The sequence below is a fragment of the Platalea leucorodia genome (genome assembly GCF_965183815.1).
Source record: "Platalea leucorodia genome assembly, chromosome: 1".
Classification (NCBI taxonomy): Eukaryota; Metazoa; Chordata; class Aves; order Pelecaniformes; family Threskiornithidae; genus Platalea; species Platalea leucorodia.
The window spans coordinates 124,971,655-124,991,381 of NC_138823.1; the positions used below are offsets into that span (position 1 = coordinate 124,971,655).

The window sequence follows — 19,727 nt, forward strand, 5'->3', positions numbered from 1 at the left end:
AACAATTCTTTGTATATAATGGATGCAGTTAACTGAAGTCTTGCAATGTTTTGGCTGCTAATGATTTTTTTTAATGTATTTTTTGGATGGCATTAAAGGAAGCTGATGTGCAATTTGGAATAAAATTCTTCTAGGAAAATTTAAGAGTCAATTTCAAGAGAGAATTTTTTTGTTGTTGTTATATTAACAAGTCTTACTGACTTTAAGATAATACCTTCTTCCATGTATCTGTGGCATTCTAATTAGTACTCATCAGTAATTTCTGACTTTTCTCATGTCTGAAGTCAGATTTGCTCTTACCTCTTATCTTACTTGCATGAGTATGACACTTCTGGCCCATAAAGCTTGCAATTTACTATGTAAATTGTTAATGCATATTTGTGTCTGTATTTTTTTTTTAGTATATCCCTGTTGTAAGCCTCATGGTGTTTCATTTGTTTTATCTCAGGGGAAGGCCTTTCAGCCTCCCGCCACTCTTTGCGAACAGGTCTCTCTGCCTCAAATATTTCCCTGAGAGGAGAAAACCGTTTGTCAGTTCTTCTCAATTACCTTCTTCCTTCTTCAAGAGCTGGAACTCCGGCAACCTCAAGGTGTACAACCCCTGTAACTACCCCTCAAAACACACCACCCTCCAGTCCCACCTGCAGCCATCCGCCAACCACAAGTGCCCCGCCAAGTCCACTTCAGGGCAAGGAATTGCTGGTGTCACCTGCCAGTGATGATATTCCTTCAGTAATAATCCACCCACCTGAGGAGGAGTTAGAAGTTCAGGAAAGCCAGGAAAAGACGACAGAGGAAAATATTGACAAAACACCAGGCAACTATCAAAATCTAAGCTGTCCATGTGTGATGCTCTCTGCATCTGGATCACTTGCATTGCGATGTTTTTGGCACATAACTTGGGCACAAAGGAACATGATAACTGTTACTTCTGCCTGCATGTCTTATTTCTTCTCAGTTGTGACTGTTTTCTTGTTTGGCATTTTTAACTTTTTAGCTTTTAACTAAAGCCAGCAAAAAAATTCTTAAATTAACCTTCATTTGTGTAATTAAAAAGGAATATGTTTTCAAAATATAATACATAAGCAAAATGTCAAAAATGGTGGCCTTTTCCTTTCACTCACCTACAGTCCGTGTTAGGTTTTGCTTTGTTGTTTTTGTCAGCAGTTGAAGTAATACTTTAAACCAGTGTTTGATATCCTGAGATAGCTACAGCTGAAGACGTAGTGAAGTATTAGAGATGAGTATGAAAAGAATTAGGAAGGATGCAATAATTAGTGGTGTTCATAGTTTAGTTGTACCATGAAGTCTTTAAGCAGTTTTATTTTTGCTTTTGTGCTTTTAAAAACCAGGGCCATTAAAACCAGTAGTTGGTATGATGGAACTGGGAGGTTCAGTTCAGCTACAACTGTATCCACATAGCTATCCATTAGTGCACTGCTTCAGCATTAGACACTTGGTTACTGTTTGTGTTTGATATGCAAATTAGGATAAGGTAGTTAAGAGTTTATAATTGCAGGCCAGAGCTCAGGAATTTATTAATTTTTTGTCTTGCAAAGCTCTTGTTCTTTACATGTAAAAAGGTATGTAGTTGTACAGATGAGTTGAAAGAAAGGATGGAAAGTTCTGACGGTTTCTTTAATCGTTTTTAGTAAATGTTTCATAACTCGTGCATTCTGCATACATACTGTTATACTTACTTTACTTTTGCAAAATTATCGCCTATTTAGACACTTTAGGATTCTTGTAGATAGATCATGTTTTTAAGAGGATCACCTTTTTAGCTTTCTGGTTCCTCCTGCCTTCCCCCCCCCCCCCCCCCCCCCCCCCCCCCCCGAAATTTAGCTTGCCAAAATCTAGCTTGTAAGTTTGTCTGCTTTATAGCTATGTGTATTAGGGGGGAAGCTGATTTTGCTCAATTCTTTCATTGGTGAGGCTTTTCTTGGTTTCCTTCCTCACCTGTTCAATAAGTAAGAGCACACCATTACATACAGCAGTGAAAACATGCTGAGAGAGAAAAGGCTGTGGTTACCTGCCTTTTCACATTTTACAGCCAAGTCACTGAAAAGGAAAGAGCAAACTATGTTGTAGGCTGTTGTCTTGAGTTGGAGTAGGGGCCCCATCCTTAAATTCAGAAAAGCAAACAAAAAACCTCTTTCTCTGACTTCCTTGTGGGAAATTAAGAATTCACATGAAGATCATTCTCTCTCATGGGTGATCTTCCTCAAAGGTAGTTAAAAAACAGAAGTGAAATAACAGCTGTAATTCATTTTACAGTTCTTGTTTTTCTACTCATCTGACAGGAATGATAGCATGCCAGACCCAAGGTCTTTAGAACCCAAGAGAAGGCAAACAAATGAAGATCAAGTACTTGATGCTATTATTATCACTAATAAAGCTTTCCATCAGAATCTCCAAGTCACGTTCAAATTGCTTTTGTGCCTCAAGGGGATGTTTCTCATAAAGGAAAAATCTGAAAGGGATGATTTCCCAGTTAATCCATAAATAAAAGTCTTTCCAGAGAAAGATGAATGCCAATAATGATGGAAGACATTTTTGTTTTCTGGGTTTTGCCTGCCTTTTTCTTTCAAGAAATCATCTGATCATAGAAAGACACATTTTCCTTAGGTATGCCTTTGAAGACATGCTCCAACTATGACTGCAGGGCTGCAACAGGACTAATCTCTGTCTTGGGAGACAGAGTCCGAAGGGAACACTGAAGAAGTCATCTTCCTTGTATTAATTAATTAAAAAAAAAAAAAATCATCTTGGTCCATTCCACTATAGATTACGGTCTGTATTACCTCTCTAGTAATTAAAAATATTGTAGCCTGAATACTTTTTCACATCTATATGATTGAGTTGGGTTTGCCTCCTGTGAGAATTAGGAACTGTTTTAATTTTCTAATAGATGGCTTTCTTCTGTTTAGCATTCATCTATCCTTGGCCTTCCTGCTGTTCAGACCTTATTTTTTAGTCTTTATAAATAGCTGGAAGGCTACTGAACTTTAATGTGAATTACTGTAGAAGAAGGGAAGAGGGACACACTTTCAGTCTGCCACTTGATTTTTATCAGTCAGTCATCAGTTTATAGTAAGTCAGCCAGGCAAAGGGTTCTCTTTAACAATTTTTTTTCTTTTGTCATCGGTTGAAGAACAGCTTTTATTTTCCCATCTTTGAAACTGTTGAATAATGAATTCCCTAGGTGGAGCGAGGAAGAGAGCTGTGTCACAGCTAAAGATGAACACTGTTAGTTCACCAGCATCATTAAGCTTTGTTAATGTCTGTGAACAACAGCAAAGCAGCCTGATTTAAGGGGTCTTTTAGTTCACTGGTAAATGTACTTTAAAATTGACTAAAACAATATTTGAACAGCTTTGCTCTTAAAATAATTACTTACTGAAAATGATAATTCAGAAAGGTTTATATATTTGCTTTCTGGGGTTTGCCTTCTAATAATTTTTTTCCCATATTAAATCTGCACTGGAATTTATTTTTAAAAATTGATTTTTTTATTTCCTCAAGCACAAATATGGTGTGACTTTTGTATTTTGAAGTTTTAATTTTGTCCGTATAAACATTGGAACAATGTTTATACAATGGAACAATATATTGGAACAGTCATGCTTAGGTGTTGAACTCATGTTATTTCCCCCAACATTTTTTTCTTTAACTGAAGTGGAGACATGAGGCAAACGAGAAGGAAATAAGTTCTTTTATTAGTGTGAGATTTGAGTAAAAGTGTTGCCCTATTAGAGATGATAATTTTTTTATTCTGAGTTTCCGTGCAAATATCAGATTGATTGATGTGCATAATTAAATGCAGTATCATATGGAAATGCTTGCTCAGGTCTGAAAACCTGTAAGTAGTATTCTCATGTGAGCGCAGCAGTCTGTCCGCCTGCAAGACCAACAGAAGGGAAAACTATTTACACATGGTTTAGGATCAGACAAATGTTCCTGTATCAGTGCCAAAGCTTGTGGACCTTAACTGTGACTGGTTGGAGAAATTTTGAAGGCAAACCTTTTAGAAGAATCGGTACCACTTCAGTACTGAAATAATAAATTAGTTTATGCTAACATGTAGAATCCTTATTCTCTATCCTCCTCCTCGGTTGTCTCCATTCTTTGTTCTAGTCTCTGCTTGCTCTTGCTCACATACCAAAAAGTGCAAAATGATGCATTATTGCTCATCTTTCGTCAGTCATACGCATCTTTAGTTACTTTTATTGTTATGTAGTGGGGGTAAAAGTGAAAAATGTTTATATGTAGGAACTTTTATGGTGGTCTTCTGCAACAACTGTTTAATATTTCTGTTCTATTTCTAGTCCTACAAACACATCTTAACATGAACTCTTAGGCAGTTAAATACGTTGAACAGCTGATTTCATGGGTGGTTGCTGTTAGTTATTCTTGTGAATAATGCATACATCTTGGAGCAGAAGGGTAGAATATGATTTTTTCGTCTAGCTAACTGAACGTAGTATTTATAATGTTAGCTAATTACTTGTGCATGTTAGGATTCACAAAGGAAATTGCAAGTTATTAACTTAATCTGATTTTTGCTTCAGGAAAGCTACTCACACCACTTATGTATGAACTGTAAGAATGAAAATTAATGGTAGAGGCTTGGATCTGCATGTTTTCCATTGATAGAATGGCTCTTTGAAAGAGTTTTTTGGAAATAAATTTGGGGATCAAATAAAGCGAACTCAGTTATCATTTGAAATGCTAAAAAGTGTCAGATTGCTAAATGATAAACATGGAGGGATGCAAGTAGTTGTACATCAGTAGTTATGAAAGAACAATAGCCAAAAGGTAGCCAGCGAAGACTTCAGTTTTATCTTGACTAGAGTGGTGCTTGACCTAAATACAAACTTTCTGCATGTAATACAGTGTTTAGACTTTAGTCTTTGTCTAGATGTGGTTTTGAAAGCATGCTAAAGCATGTTTATCACCACATCTGAAAGATCTAGTGTAGGCAAGCAAGGCCAAATGCAGTTCTAGTGCATGTTAAACTGAACGAGTAAAAGCTCTGTAAGCCAAAAGACAGGATTTCGGCTTGGTTATGCATGCCTAGACCAGCTTTTAAATGATAGCTGGGTAGAGATAACCATGGCGCAACATGGAATTCAGTTTGTGTGAAAACCTGGGTTACTTGACTTTCGCACCCTTCACTGAACCTGCAATTCAGTGTTGCTGGTAGTGTAGCAAGCTACATAAAAAGATGTCTAAGTGCAGATGTTAGAGGGAGGCTGTATGTTTAACTTGAATAACTTTATTGTATGTGCCTTTATAGCTAATGTGTTAGAGCATTTCCTAGAGTGATATCTGATCAGATCAATAGTTGGAGCTTTGGTCTGTTGATCGAAAGCATGGTTTGCAAGTTGTCTGTCCTTCATGTAGTACACTATTTGCTTGTACAGGTTTAGTTAACTACCAGGGTATCATTCCTTGTTGTCGTTGCAGCCTGAGGCTTGCTGAGGCATTTTACAATTGAAATAACTGCTACACAGCAGACTAGATAGCAGAGGTGTTTGCTTTTGGTGTTTGAGGACTTCTAAATATAGTGAAGATGCTATCTACGAACGACTAGAGTGGTAACAATTAAAATGTTGACACTTGTTATGTTTTCTACAATTAAAGTAGCTCTTGTTTTCGTTTCTGGTGACTGTTCTGCAAATGGCCATCATTTGGGCAATATTTAATTTTAATATTTTTAATTATGTAATTATTTTGACAACACAGTGACTTGTTAAATGTTGCATTTATGATACTAATGTAGGCCACTCTTACTGAATAACTTGCACATTTGCTTTAAGCAAGCTGCCACGTTGAGTTTTCGTAGTGTCGCATACTCAGTTCACTTCATACACCATTTTGAACTTATCTGCTTTGTTTTAATTTAGGGCTATTGGCATCTCCACAGTCAGCACCTGGAAATTTAGACACCGGGAAAAGTGGAGACATTAAAGGTACTGGGACAGGAGGAAGCAGAGAAAACAGCACAGTTGATTTTAGTAAGGTAAAGAACATAAAATACCTTAGTTATTTTGTGCTAAACATTATGTAACAAAAAATGTGGTGGTTTTAACTACCCTCTTAGTTACAACTAAGAGACATATACGTACGCATGTGTATGAGCATACACGGGATGTATGTACTAAGACATAGCTTGTATGTATGAGTGTCAGAATATGGCATAAGCTAAACGTGTCAAATGTTTTGAAACTCTTCCCAGTGGGACTGAACTTTGTATTTCATTTGATCTTTTCAGTATTTTGGTAACTTAGAGTGCAGCCACCGTACTTTCTCATGCAGAGGGAGATATTTTCAGATGTGCTATAAAGACTCTTACGAAAACAGTTTTGTGGATGGTGTTATAACATTTTTTTTTCTAGGACTGGCTTTTTTTTTTTGTTTTGTTTTGAGGGCTTATAAAGGGGATTTGCTTTATATGTTTTATGAGTTTGCTGTACAAAAGTTATTGTACATCTTAATCATTAGCAGCATATAATATCACTTTCTGAAGGAAATCTTGTGTAATACTGTAAATCCTTTGTATTTCTTTAATAATTTAAATTTGCTGGGCAAGTTTCGTTATGCCTTTTACTATAAAACTCAGTCGGTAGTGTCATCTGTACTGTGAAACACTGTTAGAAAATTGGTTTGCCAAGTTAAATAATTATGTTTAAGGAAAGCTAACTTACACTGTAGTTCTCATCTAATCATGGCAGGTACCGTTTATTCCTGCCTCTCTGTCACAGTTTTTATGTTTTTGCTTGGCCTGTCCTTCTGTACACCTGCCTTGTCTCCTGTTGGGCAGGAGTCAGCCTCCTGGCACTGTAGTTGTGGCACACTTGGTGTGGGACTCAAGAGGCCATCTGTAAGTTCTCTAGATAGCGATGTAACTGGTGCTTGTGTGTGTGTGTGTATGTGAACACAGAGTTCATGTGCTCTACCATTTTCTAATACTGTTCTGTAATTACGTGCAGAAACGAAAGCTGAGATTTTCAGCCATTATATTCTTTATGGATGAAAACATAAACATACAAATTATTTTTCAAAATTATGAAGTATTTGAAATATGCATCTGTGAAATAACTAACTGCATTCTAGAAACCATGTGTAATTACATGAACTCTCCTTAGTTAATTGTGCATAGATTTTGTTAACTTATGTCATATAATGGAATGTTTGTTATGATAAGTAATATTAGAAAGGTGGTTATGCAGTTTGGAGTCTTCTAGAATATAGTAGGTGGTAGTAATTCTAACTTTTAGAAAATAGTTTATTATTAGTTGGCTGGCTGACATTTTCTACATACGTTTGTCTTTTCTGTACTGTGGGATATTGAATTTGCTTTTTTCTTTGTAGCATAAATGTCTAGTAAATGCTGATAAACTTGTGTTATAGAATTTCTGCTAACAAATATAAGGGAATAAACTCTTGTTTCATCTTTGTATGAATAGGTTGATATGAACTTCATGAGGAAAATTCCTTCAGGAGCAGAAGCATCAAATGTGTTAGTGGGAGAAGTAGATTTTTTAGAAAGACCTATTATTGCTTTTGTGAGGCTCTCTCCTGCTGTACTTCTCTCAGGTCTCACAGAGGTTCCAGTTCCTACACGGTAAATAAATGCCTGGAAAGTCTGGCTTTACTTATACAGTAAGATAATCATATTTAAGATCTCAAATAGTTGTAAATTTTTATATGTACTCTATTAAGCTCAAGAAACGTAGACTTGTGTTTAACATGATGCCAGTCATTTGCTGCAAATTTGAAGGAATGAGATCCACCATAAAATTCTCTGAATGCTTTAAATATATATAATGATGCTGTCTTAAGCAAGTGCAGAAGTTAAAACTGATAGCTGACCTGGAGTAAAAGCAATGAGTCTTCCAAGCTTATGTTGCCATTTTAAAGATGAGCATGAAGATTGTTATAGTTCCCTTTGGTGTGACACAGCGTGGCAGTAGGGAAGAGTCAGCTAAGTCTGAAAATCTAATCTGAAGCTCTGCTCTTTGCATACAGGTACTCTGTATATGAATAACCTAGGTGGTAGAAAAACTTAACTTTTTTTTTTTTTTATTATATGCCCAAATCCACGATTGACACTGAGGTAACCAATCTGCAGCTAATACATTGAATCAGTTTTCAATCTGCAATATGCCATCCAACCTGGTACACTGTGGGCCGCGCACCCCCCCCCCCCCCCCCCAAATCATGGGTCTCGCCAGTATACCATGGGTGTATTTACCACAGATGATGAAAATGTCAAAGTGCAGGTCCCATGATGCAGATAGGTGGTCATTTCGTCAGTCATCATGGAGGACACTTCATTTTCTGTGCACATTGATGTATTGGGCTGTTCTGTGGTGTTTGGCATAAATTTGTACATTTATGTTTTGTTTTGGTTTTTTTTAATGTTTTAAAAGTGATCAAAGTGCCTGTTTATCTTCGTAATTTTCAGCTTATATATTCTAATGAAAGGCAAAAATAATTTTGACAGTGTTCTTATAAATAGATGTGAGAATTTCCACAGGGTACTTGATGTTAGTGCTCATAATGTTTCTTGGGAAATTCCAAAATTTCTGCATACAGATTATTGTATTAATGTAGCTAAAATCATCTTCTCCTAAGTTTTTCAGAATGGTGTAGACTTGCAGATTTGGAATAGCATACTTGATTTTAAAGATGTGATCTCAGTTTCAGTTAGGGTAGTCAACTTGCAAAGGAAAAATAGCATTGAGCTTTTTCTACTGTGAAGTGAAAAATGACATTACTTTTTTCAAATGTGGTGTACTTAGGAACTTCATTTTCATGGAGCATAAGAAGGAGGTTGTGAAAGGAATTACTGAGGTTTACTCTTTGGTTTGTATCCTTTTGAATTTATAAGATACTAGTCCTGTTCAAGTTTGGTTTCTTTTAAAAAAAAAAAAGTACGATAACTATTATTGTGATTGGAAACGTAGACTGACTGTTAACATAAGCTGTGACCCACCTGCAGATTGGATTCCCTTCCCAAAATGTCACTTCTACCTTCTTAAGTGTCCAAAATGCAGGTTGCCTTCCTTTCCACTAACACAGGATGAGGATATGCCTATATGAATGTGTCCAGTGTGTTGCTTGAAGTATATCTGTGAATCCGCTACATGACATACCCAGTCACTGCAAGTGAGAGGGGTTTAACTCCTGCGAAGAGGTGATCAAGGAGGCTAGAACAGGTCATAAAGCTCCTAGGCCCTCACTAAGGGGTCTTTGCCAGTGGGAATGTTAGAAGGACTTATAATCCAGAGGAAATATTCACTGAGCTCTAGCCTGTGGATTTCTACTACATTTATGGCATTATAAGAAGTTGAAAAATTAGGCTTAATTAAGAAGATTTCAGAGTAATTTTGGTTCAAGATTCAAGTTCCTTCCAGTAGTAACTTTGAGGCGAGTCTTTTCTTAAAGATCTGAAATGGTGAAGATATTTTTACTTCACTAGATTTTCTTTAAACATTAGTTTGAAAGAACCCCTTTGAGTATATTCACATGAGTCAGCTGTATTCATTTCGATTGCTTTCTCCACAGGTTTTTGTTTCTGTTGCTGGGACCAGCAGGAAAAGCTCCACAGTACCATGAAATTGGAAGATCAATAGCAACACTTATGACAGATGATGTGAGTGATGTCTTTTAAACATTTGTAGTTAAAGAAGTCTAGAATAATGTATTTACTGACTGTTTTCAATGAATGTGTTCTGGAGTGACAGGTTACAGAAAAAAACCCAAAACTGGTTAAAGAAAGAACTGTGAAGTTATTTATTGCTTGTGTTAGTGAACTAGATAATGGCAAATTAACTTTTCCCCACATCTTTCTTGAAGAAATCCTAAATGTATTTCTGAAAAAATATTTTAGTTTGGTGTATGGATTTCATTTTTATATTAAATTAGGAAATAGAACTATTAAATAGAACTACATCTGATATGAATCACTATGTCGAAAAGGACACAGGAAACTGCATAAGTGTTTGGGACAGAAAGCTTAAGAATGCATGCGATTGAGTCATCACAATTATTTTTTATCAAAACGAGGTCAAATAATTAAAACTAGAATTTTACTAGGCATTTGAAGTCATATGCTTAGAGCCCTGGTGGACGGTTTTAAAGAGCACAGGGAATCTGGACTTTTTAAGACCATTGTCATCTTCCTGAGCAAGATCAGGATGTTTTAATTCTGACTTTGCATTGAGCGCCACCTACTGAATTGCTGGTAATTATTATGGTTATCTAGCAGAAATTCTAATAATTCTAATAATATTTCCTTATTCTAGAACAATTTAAAGTTTGGAAATGTAAACCAGAAATCGGTCATTTTACAATTGGGCAACTAGTCTGTGAATACAGTATTTGCTCAGTGTGAGAACTGAGTATTAAAAGCTTTAGTTGCAGCTTCTAATTATTTAGGTAGACTGATTTTTAGGAATACTGTGGATCATTGAAACAGGAAAAATTCAAATTATCCAGTGGTGTAAAAAGACCTAAATAGGCTTAGAAGGTCGAATTTACAATTAGAAGACTTAATGGTCAGGTCTTTAGAGACACACAGTTCGGGTTTCAAAGGTACAGAAGCAATTTAGAATAATAATTAGAAAACTAAAAGTTTTTTATAGCAAAACTAGCATTTCCCCCCCCCCCCCCCCCCCCCCCCCCCCCCGTATAAAATGGAACTTGGGTTTCAGGGACTGTTTTGCTTAAATACTACCCGTTTGTCAATTCAGAGTTTGTGTTGTACTAGTCTGTAAAACAGTGTAGTTTGGTGGATTTTGGGTTTTTTTTTTGGTTTTTGGTTTTTTTTTTTTTTTGGTGGTTGTTGTTGTTTTTTGTTTGTTTGTTTGGTTTTGAGAATTGCTTTCATGTGCTTTTTAAGAAGTCTTTTAAAATTAATTGAGCTAGAGGTATACAACTGAAGTTCTTAGTAAAAACTTGCATTTTGGTTTTTTGGTTATTTGATGTATTTTTGTCCTGATTTAGCACAGCATAGTGGCACAGTGGCTGTAGGGCAGAATTACTCATGCAATAGTACATGAACTTGATTTACTGAATATCGAGGATTAACTTTTCAATTAATTTTAGAAATTAACTCAATATTCCTTTTGAATTTGGAGATATAACTTCCTTATTTTATGATCCATGGGGGTGTGCATACAGGTCATTCTTAATGCAAAAGTATGCAAGTAAAGTAAAACCCTAACTTCTGAGGACCTTTAAAAAATATATTATGCCTTTTTAAAAATAATAAAGTGTTCCTTATAATCAGTTCCTCTTTAAAAAAAAAAAAAAAAGAATGTTGGATACTTTCTTCTTGTAGGTTTTCCATGATGTTGCCTATAAAGCAAAAGACCGAAATGATTTGTTGTCAGGAATTGATGAATTTTTAGACCAAGTGACAGTGCTGCCTCCAGGAGAATGGGATCCATCTATACGAATTGAGCCACCGAAAAGTGTTCCTTCCCAGGTAAAAGGAAAAAAAAAAAAAAAAAAAGTCCAGTAGAGAGCTCCCATGGTTTTTACTTTGAAAATGCCATTTCCCAATGCAAGTAAATTGGGTACTGAGTATAAATTCCAGTAAAGCATCAGGAAAGCCCCTACATCCATTTGGAAGAAAGAGTGGATTGTCCATTTAAGTTACGGGGGAAAAAAAAAAAGGTTAGATCAGTTTTCTGCTATGCTTTTAAGTAAATTGTATTTACTATATTTCCTTTTATAATGCTGAAATGTGTTCATGTAAGATCTAGGAGAATTGGTCCAAAATAGTACCCGAGTTCATATTATAAATTTTATTACTAATCTAACAATGATCAGCAAGAATATTGTAAGTCTTATAAAAAGTTTTATTTGCATACAACATTGATTGAAATGTTTTTAGTGTATATTGGCTAGCATATAATGTTCAGAGAAAGTTTATGAAATAGATAAAAATGGATCATATTGCTCAGTTGTGATACAAGCTTAGCATGAGAGCCAGGGAAAGCTGGACCTTAGAGGGACTCTGATTTCTTCCTTTTATCCTTCTTCACAACTGAGGGGAATTCCTGCTGCCGGGATCGAAAGTGGGGGGAGAGACCAGTGCTCTTGATTCAGAAGGCTGATGTTGGTGTTGAATTCAGTGGTGGTTTGGGTGAGTGGGTAGAACTGAAGGGGTGACAGCAGTGCAGTTTATTCATGAATAGCCTGAGGCTACCACTTAACTCGTTTCCAAAATAAGCAGGGTTCGGGGGTTTTTGGAAGGCAAGCTTGGCCGAGAAATTTATGAGGAGCTGGTGAGCAGCTTGCTCAATAGGGCAATGACTTCTCATTTATACTTCAAATAATACTGTGTGTGTCATAAAGCGAGGTCAGTTTCTGTTAGAAGGTAGAGGCTTCTACTCTGGAAATGACCGAGAAAAAAAAAAATCTAAAGATTCTAGGCCTCGTGGTTGAGCCTCTACTATGTTCTGAAAAGGTAGGCTTTGTTTCACCGTGTCTCAGGGACATGTCTTGTAGAAAGAGGGAAGATTAATACTGTTGTGCAAGGTACTAATAAGATCTTTTTGGGATTGTTGTACAGTTCTAGTCGTCTGTACTCAACAAAAGATGAATTTGGCAAATGGAGGACTGCTGATAAGCTGGGAATATGAAAAAGGTTTGGAAGGCGTAGAGTCTCTGCACGCTGTCTTTGAATTATACTTTTTAGTGTGTAAAGGCAGTCTCAAAGTTTGTTCCCCCCCCCCCTTTTTTTTTTCCTGTAGGAGAAAAGGAAGGTACCTAAATTTCCAAATGGATCTACTCCTACAGGAGAGACTCTTAAAGAAGAAGGCCATCATGCTGGACCTGAACTTGAGAGAACTGGAAGGTGTGTTCACTTCCCTAAATACTAGCTACCATAAAAAAATAAAAGTGATAAATCTTCACAGTTTTTAATGATGACATTTGAACATAAAAAATCATGGTATAAGTGTCAGAGTGCATCCTTTTTCCTTTTCAAGTGTTGGATTCTTGCCCATAAATGCCAATCTGCTTAAAGCATTTTCAAGCCTCTGGCAATGTTTCTCAACACATTTATGAAGGATTTCATATAAGATGCTGCCTAATTTAACTAACTGACTTTTTAAGAGTTGGGTTTTAATTTTTAATTGTCAAGAGCATGCAATTATCATAATTATAGCAGGAATATACAGTTTTCAGTATTGGGCTAGGTACTAAAAATTTCCATTAATGCAAATCTGTTTTATTAAACATGTATGAAATGGAGCAACAAGGAACATGAAGTGGCAAAAAATACTTTGGTATTGGTTAGGTTACAGTTTTGATTAGGTTTCTTCTTTTAGATTTAAAATAAAATTGAAATAATTTCTTTCAGTTGAGTTGCATTGCTGTTCTCTTAGTTCTGAAATACTTGCCAAAAAAGTCCCCAACATTGGAAATAGATTAAACCTTAATATCTCATATGAGAGAATAGAGATTAAATTAACTGAGAAATTCTGGAAAAGATGTACAACTTTGTTACCCCAAATGATAAAGTTCCACATGAAATGCATCTTTCTCATACCTTTGCAGGAAGGACTTTACAACATCTGTGTTGATTTTTACCTTTTTGGATTTGTTACACTTACTTTTTGCCTTTCTGCAGACAGTATGTGGAGCTGAGAAGTTAATTTCTGCTCACAGAATTATCTCTAGATGAGACTACTGTTTTTCTCAGGAATGGATTTTTTTTTTTAATAATTTAAAATAAAATCAATTTTTTGTAGGTGCAAATTATACCCAGTATTTGGGAGTCTTGAAAATTTTTTTGGAAACTGCCAAAAGCTTTTTAATTTCTTGTTAATACCTTACCCAGTTGAACTGACTTACATGTTTGGTTTTGTATTTCCATTTGTAGGCTATCTCTATATTCCAGATGAAAACACTGTTAAAAATGATAGACCTAAATTTATTTATGGACCTAACCATATGTATGTAGGGAATTCGAATCAAAAAGCTACAACTATTTATTGGAGTAATAATATTGAAATGTATCAGTGCAGTGGTCTTGGTTGAGGTTTAGCATATTTCTTCTGTTCCTTGTTTTGAATATTGTAAGACAGATTTGACTTAAAACGTTATTTAGGTAAATTGTTTGCAAATAATTTTTTTTTTTTCAGTATCTAGCCCATATACAAAAATACTTAGACAGCTTTTAAAAATGTGGATAACCTGCTTGATTATATTTGGAATACTACTGAAATGGAATAGATAAGATTCTCATTTACATTTTAAACTGTTATGCTTTAATCTGGATTATGAAATAGCTAATTTGTGCTGGCAATAGGCACTGGCAGTCATGTGTAGCCCATAGTTTTGAACTAGCTAGAATCCTTTAGTGTACAGTTTGACGAGTTTCATCTCACCTATTTAGGCTTTTTGGTGGTTTGATACTTGACATCCAAAGGAAAGCACCTTTTTTCTTGAGTGACTTCAAGGATGCATTAAGCCTGCAGTGCCTGGCCTCGATTCTTTTCCTATACTGTGCCTGTATGTCTCCTGTAATCACTTTTGGAGGGCTCCTGGGAGAAGCTACACAAGGCAGCATAGTGAGTACAAAGAATGGTAGTGGCCAGGCTTTTAGACCTTCAGAGGCAAGTCACTGTGTGCATTTGTCTCATTTATTTATACTTGTATTTGAAGAATTTACCCACAGCACTTGATTAGCCTGCCCAAAGCAGATCTTCCCCAAAAGGTAATTGCTGTGGAAAATGTGGGGAACCCATGTGAACAGGAGAAGATGCACAGTGGAGGTAAAAAATGTTTATCCTGCCTTATTGGATGAATGGCTTCATGAATTGAGAAAGGGCTTGCATTGCCTTCTTTTTGGCTACTTAAAAGTAATGAATAGCAGTAAAGGTGCACCATCCCACTAGGCCTACTTTAGGCAAAGTCAGAGGCTCAAGGTGGATAGCCAAGAACATGTACTGGCCTTGAGTAGTAGGCCTACGAGGATGATAATGCCTGCAGTCTATGGGTAGCAGTCAATTTTGTATTTAAATAACGGACAGGATATGTATATGCTTTCACTAATGGTGTGTTGTTAACAATAAAAGAAAGTGGCTAAGGTTTATGAGCAGAAAATACTCTTCATTGTAAATGACTTGAATATAAACCATACACATACAAAATTTTGGTAGTGCTATGATGGGCAGTAGTTAACACCAGCACCTTCTTAACCAAAATATCATTGCACTCTGTTTTTTGGAGCAGGGAAAGAATATTTAACGTCAGCAATGTTAATAGCTTAGTGTTTGTGTCAATTGGCTTGTGAGCAAACTAGTTTGAAGTGTATTTTCTGTTCTTAAATCTATCACAAAGAAACAAGGCTCTGCCCTTTTGGGGGAGGGAAGGATGTATTCAGAGATGTCCTTTACAAATTTTAAGATTCTGGTAAAGCTTATGATGCTATAAAATTTTTCTTGATACTTAGATCAAGTTTTTAAGCTTGTACTGTGTTAAAATTTAGTTAACTGTTTTATCTCTTTCAAGTAATGCTGTTGACTCAGATTTTTGTTTGTTGATGTACCACTTCAAGCTGATAGCAAATACAGAAATAAATTCTATCTTTTGTGTGCTGTTTTTGCCACTCTAAATGTAGGAATGGTTATCAAAATGCCGATGTAATTTTTGAATGTAGATCATGTATAGTTATGAAAATATGCTCCTTTTAAAGCTTGATTCTTAAACACCTTCTTTCTTTTAGCTATCTGGAATTATTTGTGGGTTTGTTCCTGCCTTCAGATACTTGGTGTGCATCATTGAACATAAACTTTAGTTACTGCACACACATGTTCAAGCACAGTAGCTGACATTGTAAGGTACACAGTTTGTGTTTGAAACCTTCCCTCACATTCCCAGAGGTCATCACCTCCACAGTACTCCTGTCCTTGCCACCCTGATTGAGAGCCCCAAGGTTAATGCATTGACTAACCAAAAGCACTAATTCAAAGGTAATAGAACAAGAGACTGGGATTATATATATATTTTTTTTCCTAATGTAATGAACAAAGGGCTCAATTTTTAATAGCCCCAGTTCAGCAAACCATTTTGCCCAATTTTAGATGCTTTCCTGAATTGGAGCTTAAGTTTGCATAAATATTGTTTTCTTAGGCTTGCATAATTGCAAAATAGCAAACACTTAAAAATGCCATCAGGAACCCTTCAATCTGTAATCTATGACTTCTTATAGTTGTAAATGGTGTAGTTAACTATTTTCAAATAGCTAATCATTCAGGATCTAGATAGTCCTGCCCCTCTCTTTTGAGGTGCATTGTAATTTTTTTTTAGTAGAAAATGTTATAGTAAAGCATCTAATTCAAGAACTGAAGTAGATATCTTACTTCAATGAAAAGAAATGCATTACCAGGCGGGACACTGGTTTACTGCTCATTTATTTTTGGTGTCATGTATACATAAACCAATATTGTTCAGTAATTTCCCCTGCACCTCTGCCTGTCAGTTTTTTTTCTTTTGTAATGCTTGGTTGACTGATGCAGGTTTGATACGGCACACCGTATCATGTTTTGGTACAGGTATGTTGCAATATGTGTATCTATTTTCTTTAGAGAGACAGATAATTCTTTCTGTAAACTACATGCTGAGTAACTTTTTTTTTCTTTAAATTTGTAGTAATTGTTGGTATGTTTTTCCTCCATAGCTAGCAGGACTAGTAACTTATTCTCATGGTTTTGGATGGCTTTATGTTTCTCAAGAGTGAAGTTTTCAAAGTGTTTTGTCTGTGGTATTGTTACTGCAAAACTGTGTTAAGTTATTCTTGTCTCAAACATCAATATTAATTGCAGTGGTTTTATATGTTGTCTTGTTTCTAAGTTAATGCATCCTAAAACTGTGTTTATGCAGATGTGATGCTAAACACCACCCTGAAAGGCACCATAGTTACAGCAGTTTCTTTTCCCCCAAACAGAGTGCAATAGAGTCTCTCTTTGGAGCCTCATTAACTGGGATTGCCTATTCTCTCTTTGCTGGGCAACCTCTTACTATTTTGGGGAGCACCGGACCGGTTCTAGTGTTTGAAAAAATATTATTTAAATTTTGCAGGTAAGTGATATTTGTATTAGCTTGAAACACTTTCTAACTTCCTTGCCTGTTAGAGTAGCTGTAATTGAAAGTAGATGTGTGTTAAAAGTGCGTGTCCATGAAGATGTAAATGTAGCAGCAAGAGACTGAGAGACGGATGTGGTCTGGCAAAGCTGTGAGGCATTGGTGAGCCTTAAGGAGAAAATCAGTGATAAGAAGTGTCTAGGACTTAAATAGAAGTTATGTTCTGACTGTGTGGAGTTGTTGGCTTTGATGCTGCAGGGGTGAACGGGGATTGATGTGCCCTCTAGGGGAAGTAGGCATGTAGGTAGTTTTGGAAAGGTCATCCCCATGATGCTTCCCAAGCTAGGTAGTTGCACCCTCAATCCTTGAAACGCCTTGCAGCGTCACTTTGCTTTGGTGGAAGATGAGACAGAAAAGTTTCTCCTTCCTTCAGAACTAACATCAAGGACAAGAAAAGTGATAAATACTTACAGACCTTGGCCTCAGTATCTGTTTTCAAAGAGAATATAGTATAGGTGACTTTTCGCTCAGTTAATACTTCCGTTTCTTTCTTCACACAGGGATTATGATCTTTCCTACCTCTCCCTGCGAACTAGCATTGGTCTGTGGACTGCATTTTTATGCATAGTGCTTGTAGCTACAGATGCCAGCAGCCTTGTGTGTTACATCACTCGATTTACTGAGGAAGCTTTTGCAGCGCTTATATGCATCATATTTATTTATGAGGCATTGGAAAAGCTTTTTCATTTGGGAGAAATGTATGCCTTCAATATGCACAATGATTTGGATAAACTGACTTTATATTCGTAAGTATCAAGTTTCTATTTGTTAGTAAAATGCATAGGGAAAATGTTTATAGTATAGAGACACACCGTTTACTATACTGCAATGTGTGCCTCTCTGTAGAAGGGTAGGAGGAATGCTGGGGGTGGTGTGGGCATGAGAAACCTCAGAAAAATTCTATTCAGGATGCTGTGGAATTGAATTTTCTGTGTTAGCTATGGGTGGTTGGAGGGGATGAGGGGCTGTGACAATGCCTGTTTTAATTGCAGCTTTATTAAAGGTCAGCCTGGAGATTAAAGGTCAGAACAGGAGTTCTGCTGTGCCACTTCTAGAAATCGCGATAGTTTACCCCACCTGGGTGAGGATTATTTCCACGTAGCTGAGGCATGGAGAGCTTCTGCAACTTTCACATGCTATAAATAGGGAGTTAACATCTTTAAACAGTGTTTCTTTCTACAGTAATTATGGGGAATACTTTTAAAAAAATATTTTTTGGGAGAGAGGAGAATAATAGAAAATACAATACAACCTTTTTTTTTTTTCCTAAGTAGAACTATTAGTTCTATTCATCACAGTAACTACCAGTAAAACTATCAGTATAAAAATAACTTAATTTAAGGAATGCAATAAGCAAGCTATTTAGGGAAATCTTTTTTACTTTTGATTTATTTCTGTGACAGTTGTATATCATCTACCTGTGGTGGGTTGACCTTGGCTGGATGCCAGGTGCCTACCAAGCCGCTCTATCACTCCTCCTCCTCAGCTGGACAGGGGAGAGAAAATATAACGAAAGGCTCATGGGTCAAGACAAGGACAGGAAAATGACTCAGCAATTACTGTCACAGGCAAAACAAACTCGACTTGGGGAAATTAGTTTAATCTATTGCCAATCAAATCAGAGTAGGGTAATGAGAAAATAAAACCACATCTTAAAATGCTTTCCCCCCACCCCTTCCTTCTTCCTGGGCTCAACTTCATTCCCAAATTCTCTATGTCCTCCCTCTGAGTCGTGCAGGAGGATGGGGAATGGGGGTTGCGGTCAGTTCATCGCACATTGTGTCTCTGCCACTCCTTCCTCCTCAGGGGGAGGACTCCTCACACTCTTCCCCTGCTCCAGCGTGGGGTCCCTCCCATGAGAGACAGTCTTCCACAAACTTCTCCAACGTGGGTCCTTCCCACAGGCTACAGTTTTTTCTTGAACTGTTCCAGCGTGGGTCCCTTCCGTGGGGTGCCTTCCTTCAGGAACAGATGGCTCCAGCATGGGTCCCCCGTGGGGTCACAAGCCCTGCCAGCAAACCTGCTCCAGCATGGGCTCCTCTGTTTCCATGGGTCCACAGGTCCTGCCAGGAGCCTGGTCCAGCACGGGCTTCCCACGGGGTCACAGACTCCTTTGGATCCACCTGCTCCAGCGTGAGGTGCTCCACAGGCTGCAGATGGATATCTGCTCCACTGTGGACCTCCGTGGGCTGCAGGGGGACAGCCTGCCTCACCATGGTCTTCACCACAGGCTGCAGGGGAATCTCTGCTCCAGCACCTGGAGCACCTCCTCCCCCTCCTTCTTCACTGACCGTGGTGTCTGCAGAGTTGTTCCTTTCACATATTCTCACTCCTCTCTCCGGCTGCTTTTTTGCAGCAGTTTTTCCCCCTTCTTAAATGTGTTATCACAGAGGTGCTACCACCGTCGCTGATGGGCTCGGCCTTGGCCAGCGGCGGGTCCGTCTTGGAGCCGGCTGGCATTGGCTCTATCGGACATGGGGGAAGCTTCTAGCAGCTTCTCACAGAAGCCACCCGTGTAGCCCTCCCTGCTACCAAAACCTTGCACACAAACCCAT

The 19,727-nt window shown here is 37.3% G+C and overlaps 1 protein-coding gene across 2 annotated transcripts in view; it reads left to right on the forward strand.

Annotated features, from left to right (window-relative positions):
- SLC4A7 (solute carrier family 4 member 7) overlaps nucleotides 1–19,727 on the forward strand; it is a 97,616-nt gene that overhangs the window by 60,358 nt on the left and 17,531 nt on the right. For both annotated transcript variants that reach the window (XM_082309167.1, XM_082309168.1), the window contains exons 7-14: nucleotides 5,910–6,025; nucleotides 7,473–7,630; nucleotides 9,577–9,664; nucleotides 11,354–11,500; nucleotides 12,774–12,877; nucleotides 14,423–14,597; nucleotides 16,976–17,109; nucleotides 17,673–17,918. In XM_082309167.1, coding sequence (XP_082165293.1) covers nucleotides 5,910–6,025; nucleotides 7,473–7,630; nucleotides 9,577–9,664; nucleotides 11,354–11,500; nucleotides 12,774–12,877; nucleotides 14,423–14,597; nucleotides 16,976–17,109; nucleotides 17,673–17,918 — 1,168 coding nt within the window. The remainder of the gene's footprint in view (nucleotides 1–5,909; nucleotides 6,026–7,472; nucleotides 7,631–9,576; nucleotides 9,665–11,353; nucleotides 11,501–12,773; nucleotides 12,878–14,422; nucleotides 14,598–16,975; nucleotides 17,110–17,672; nucleotides 17,919–19,727) is intronic.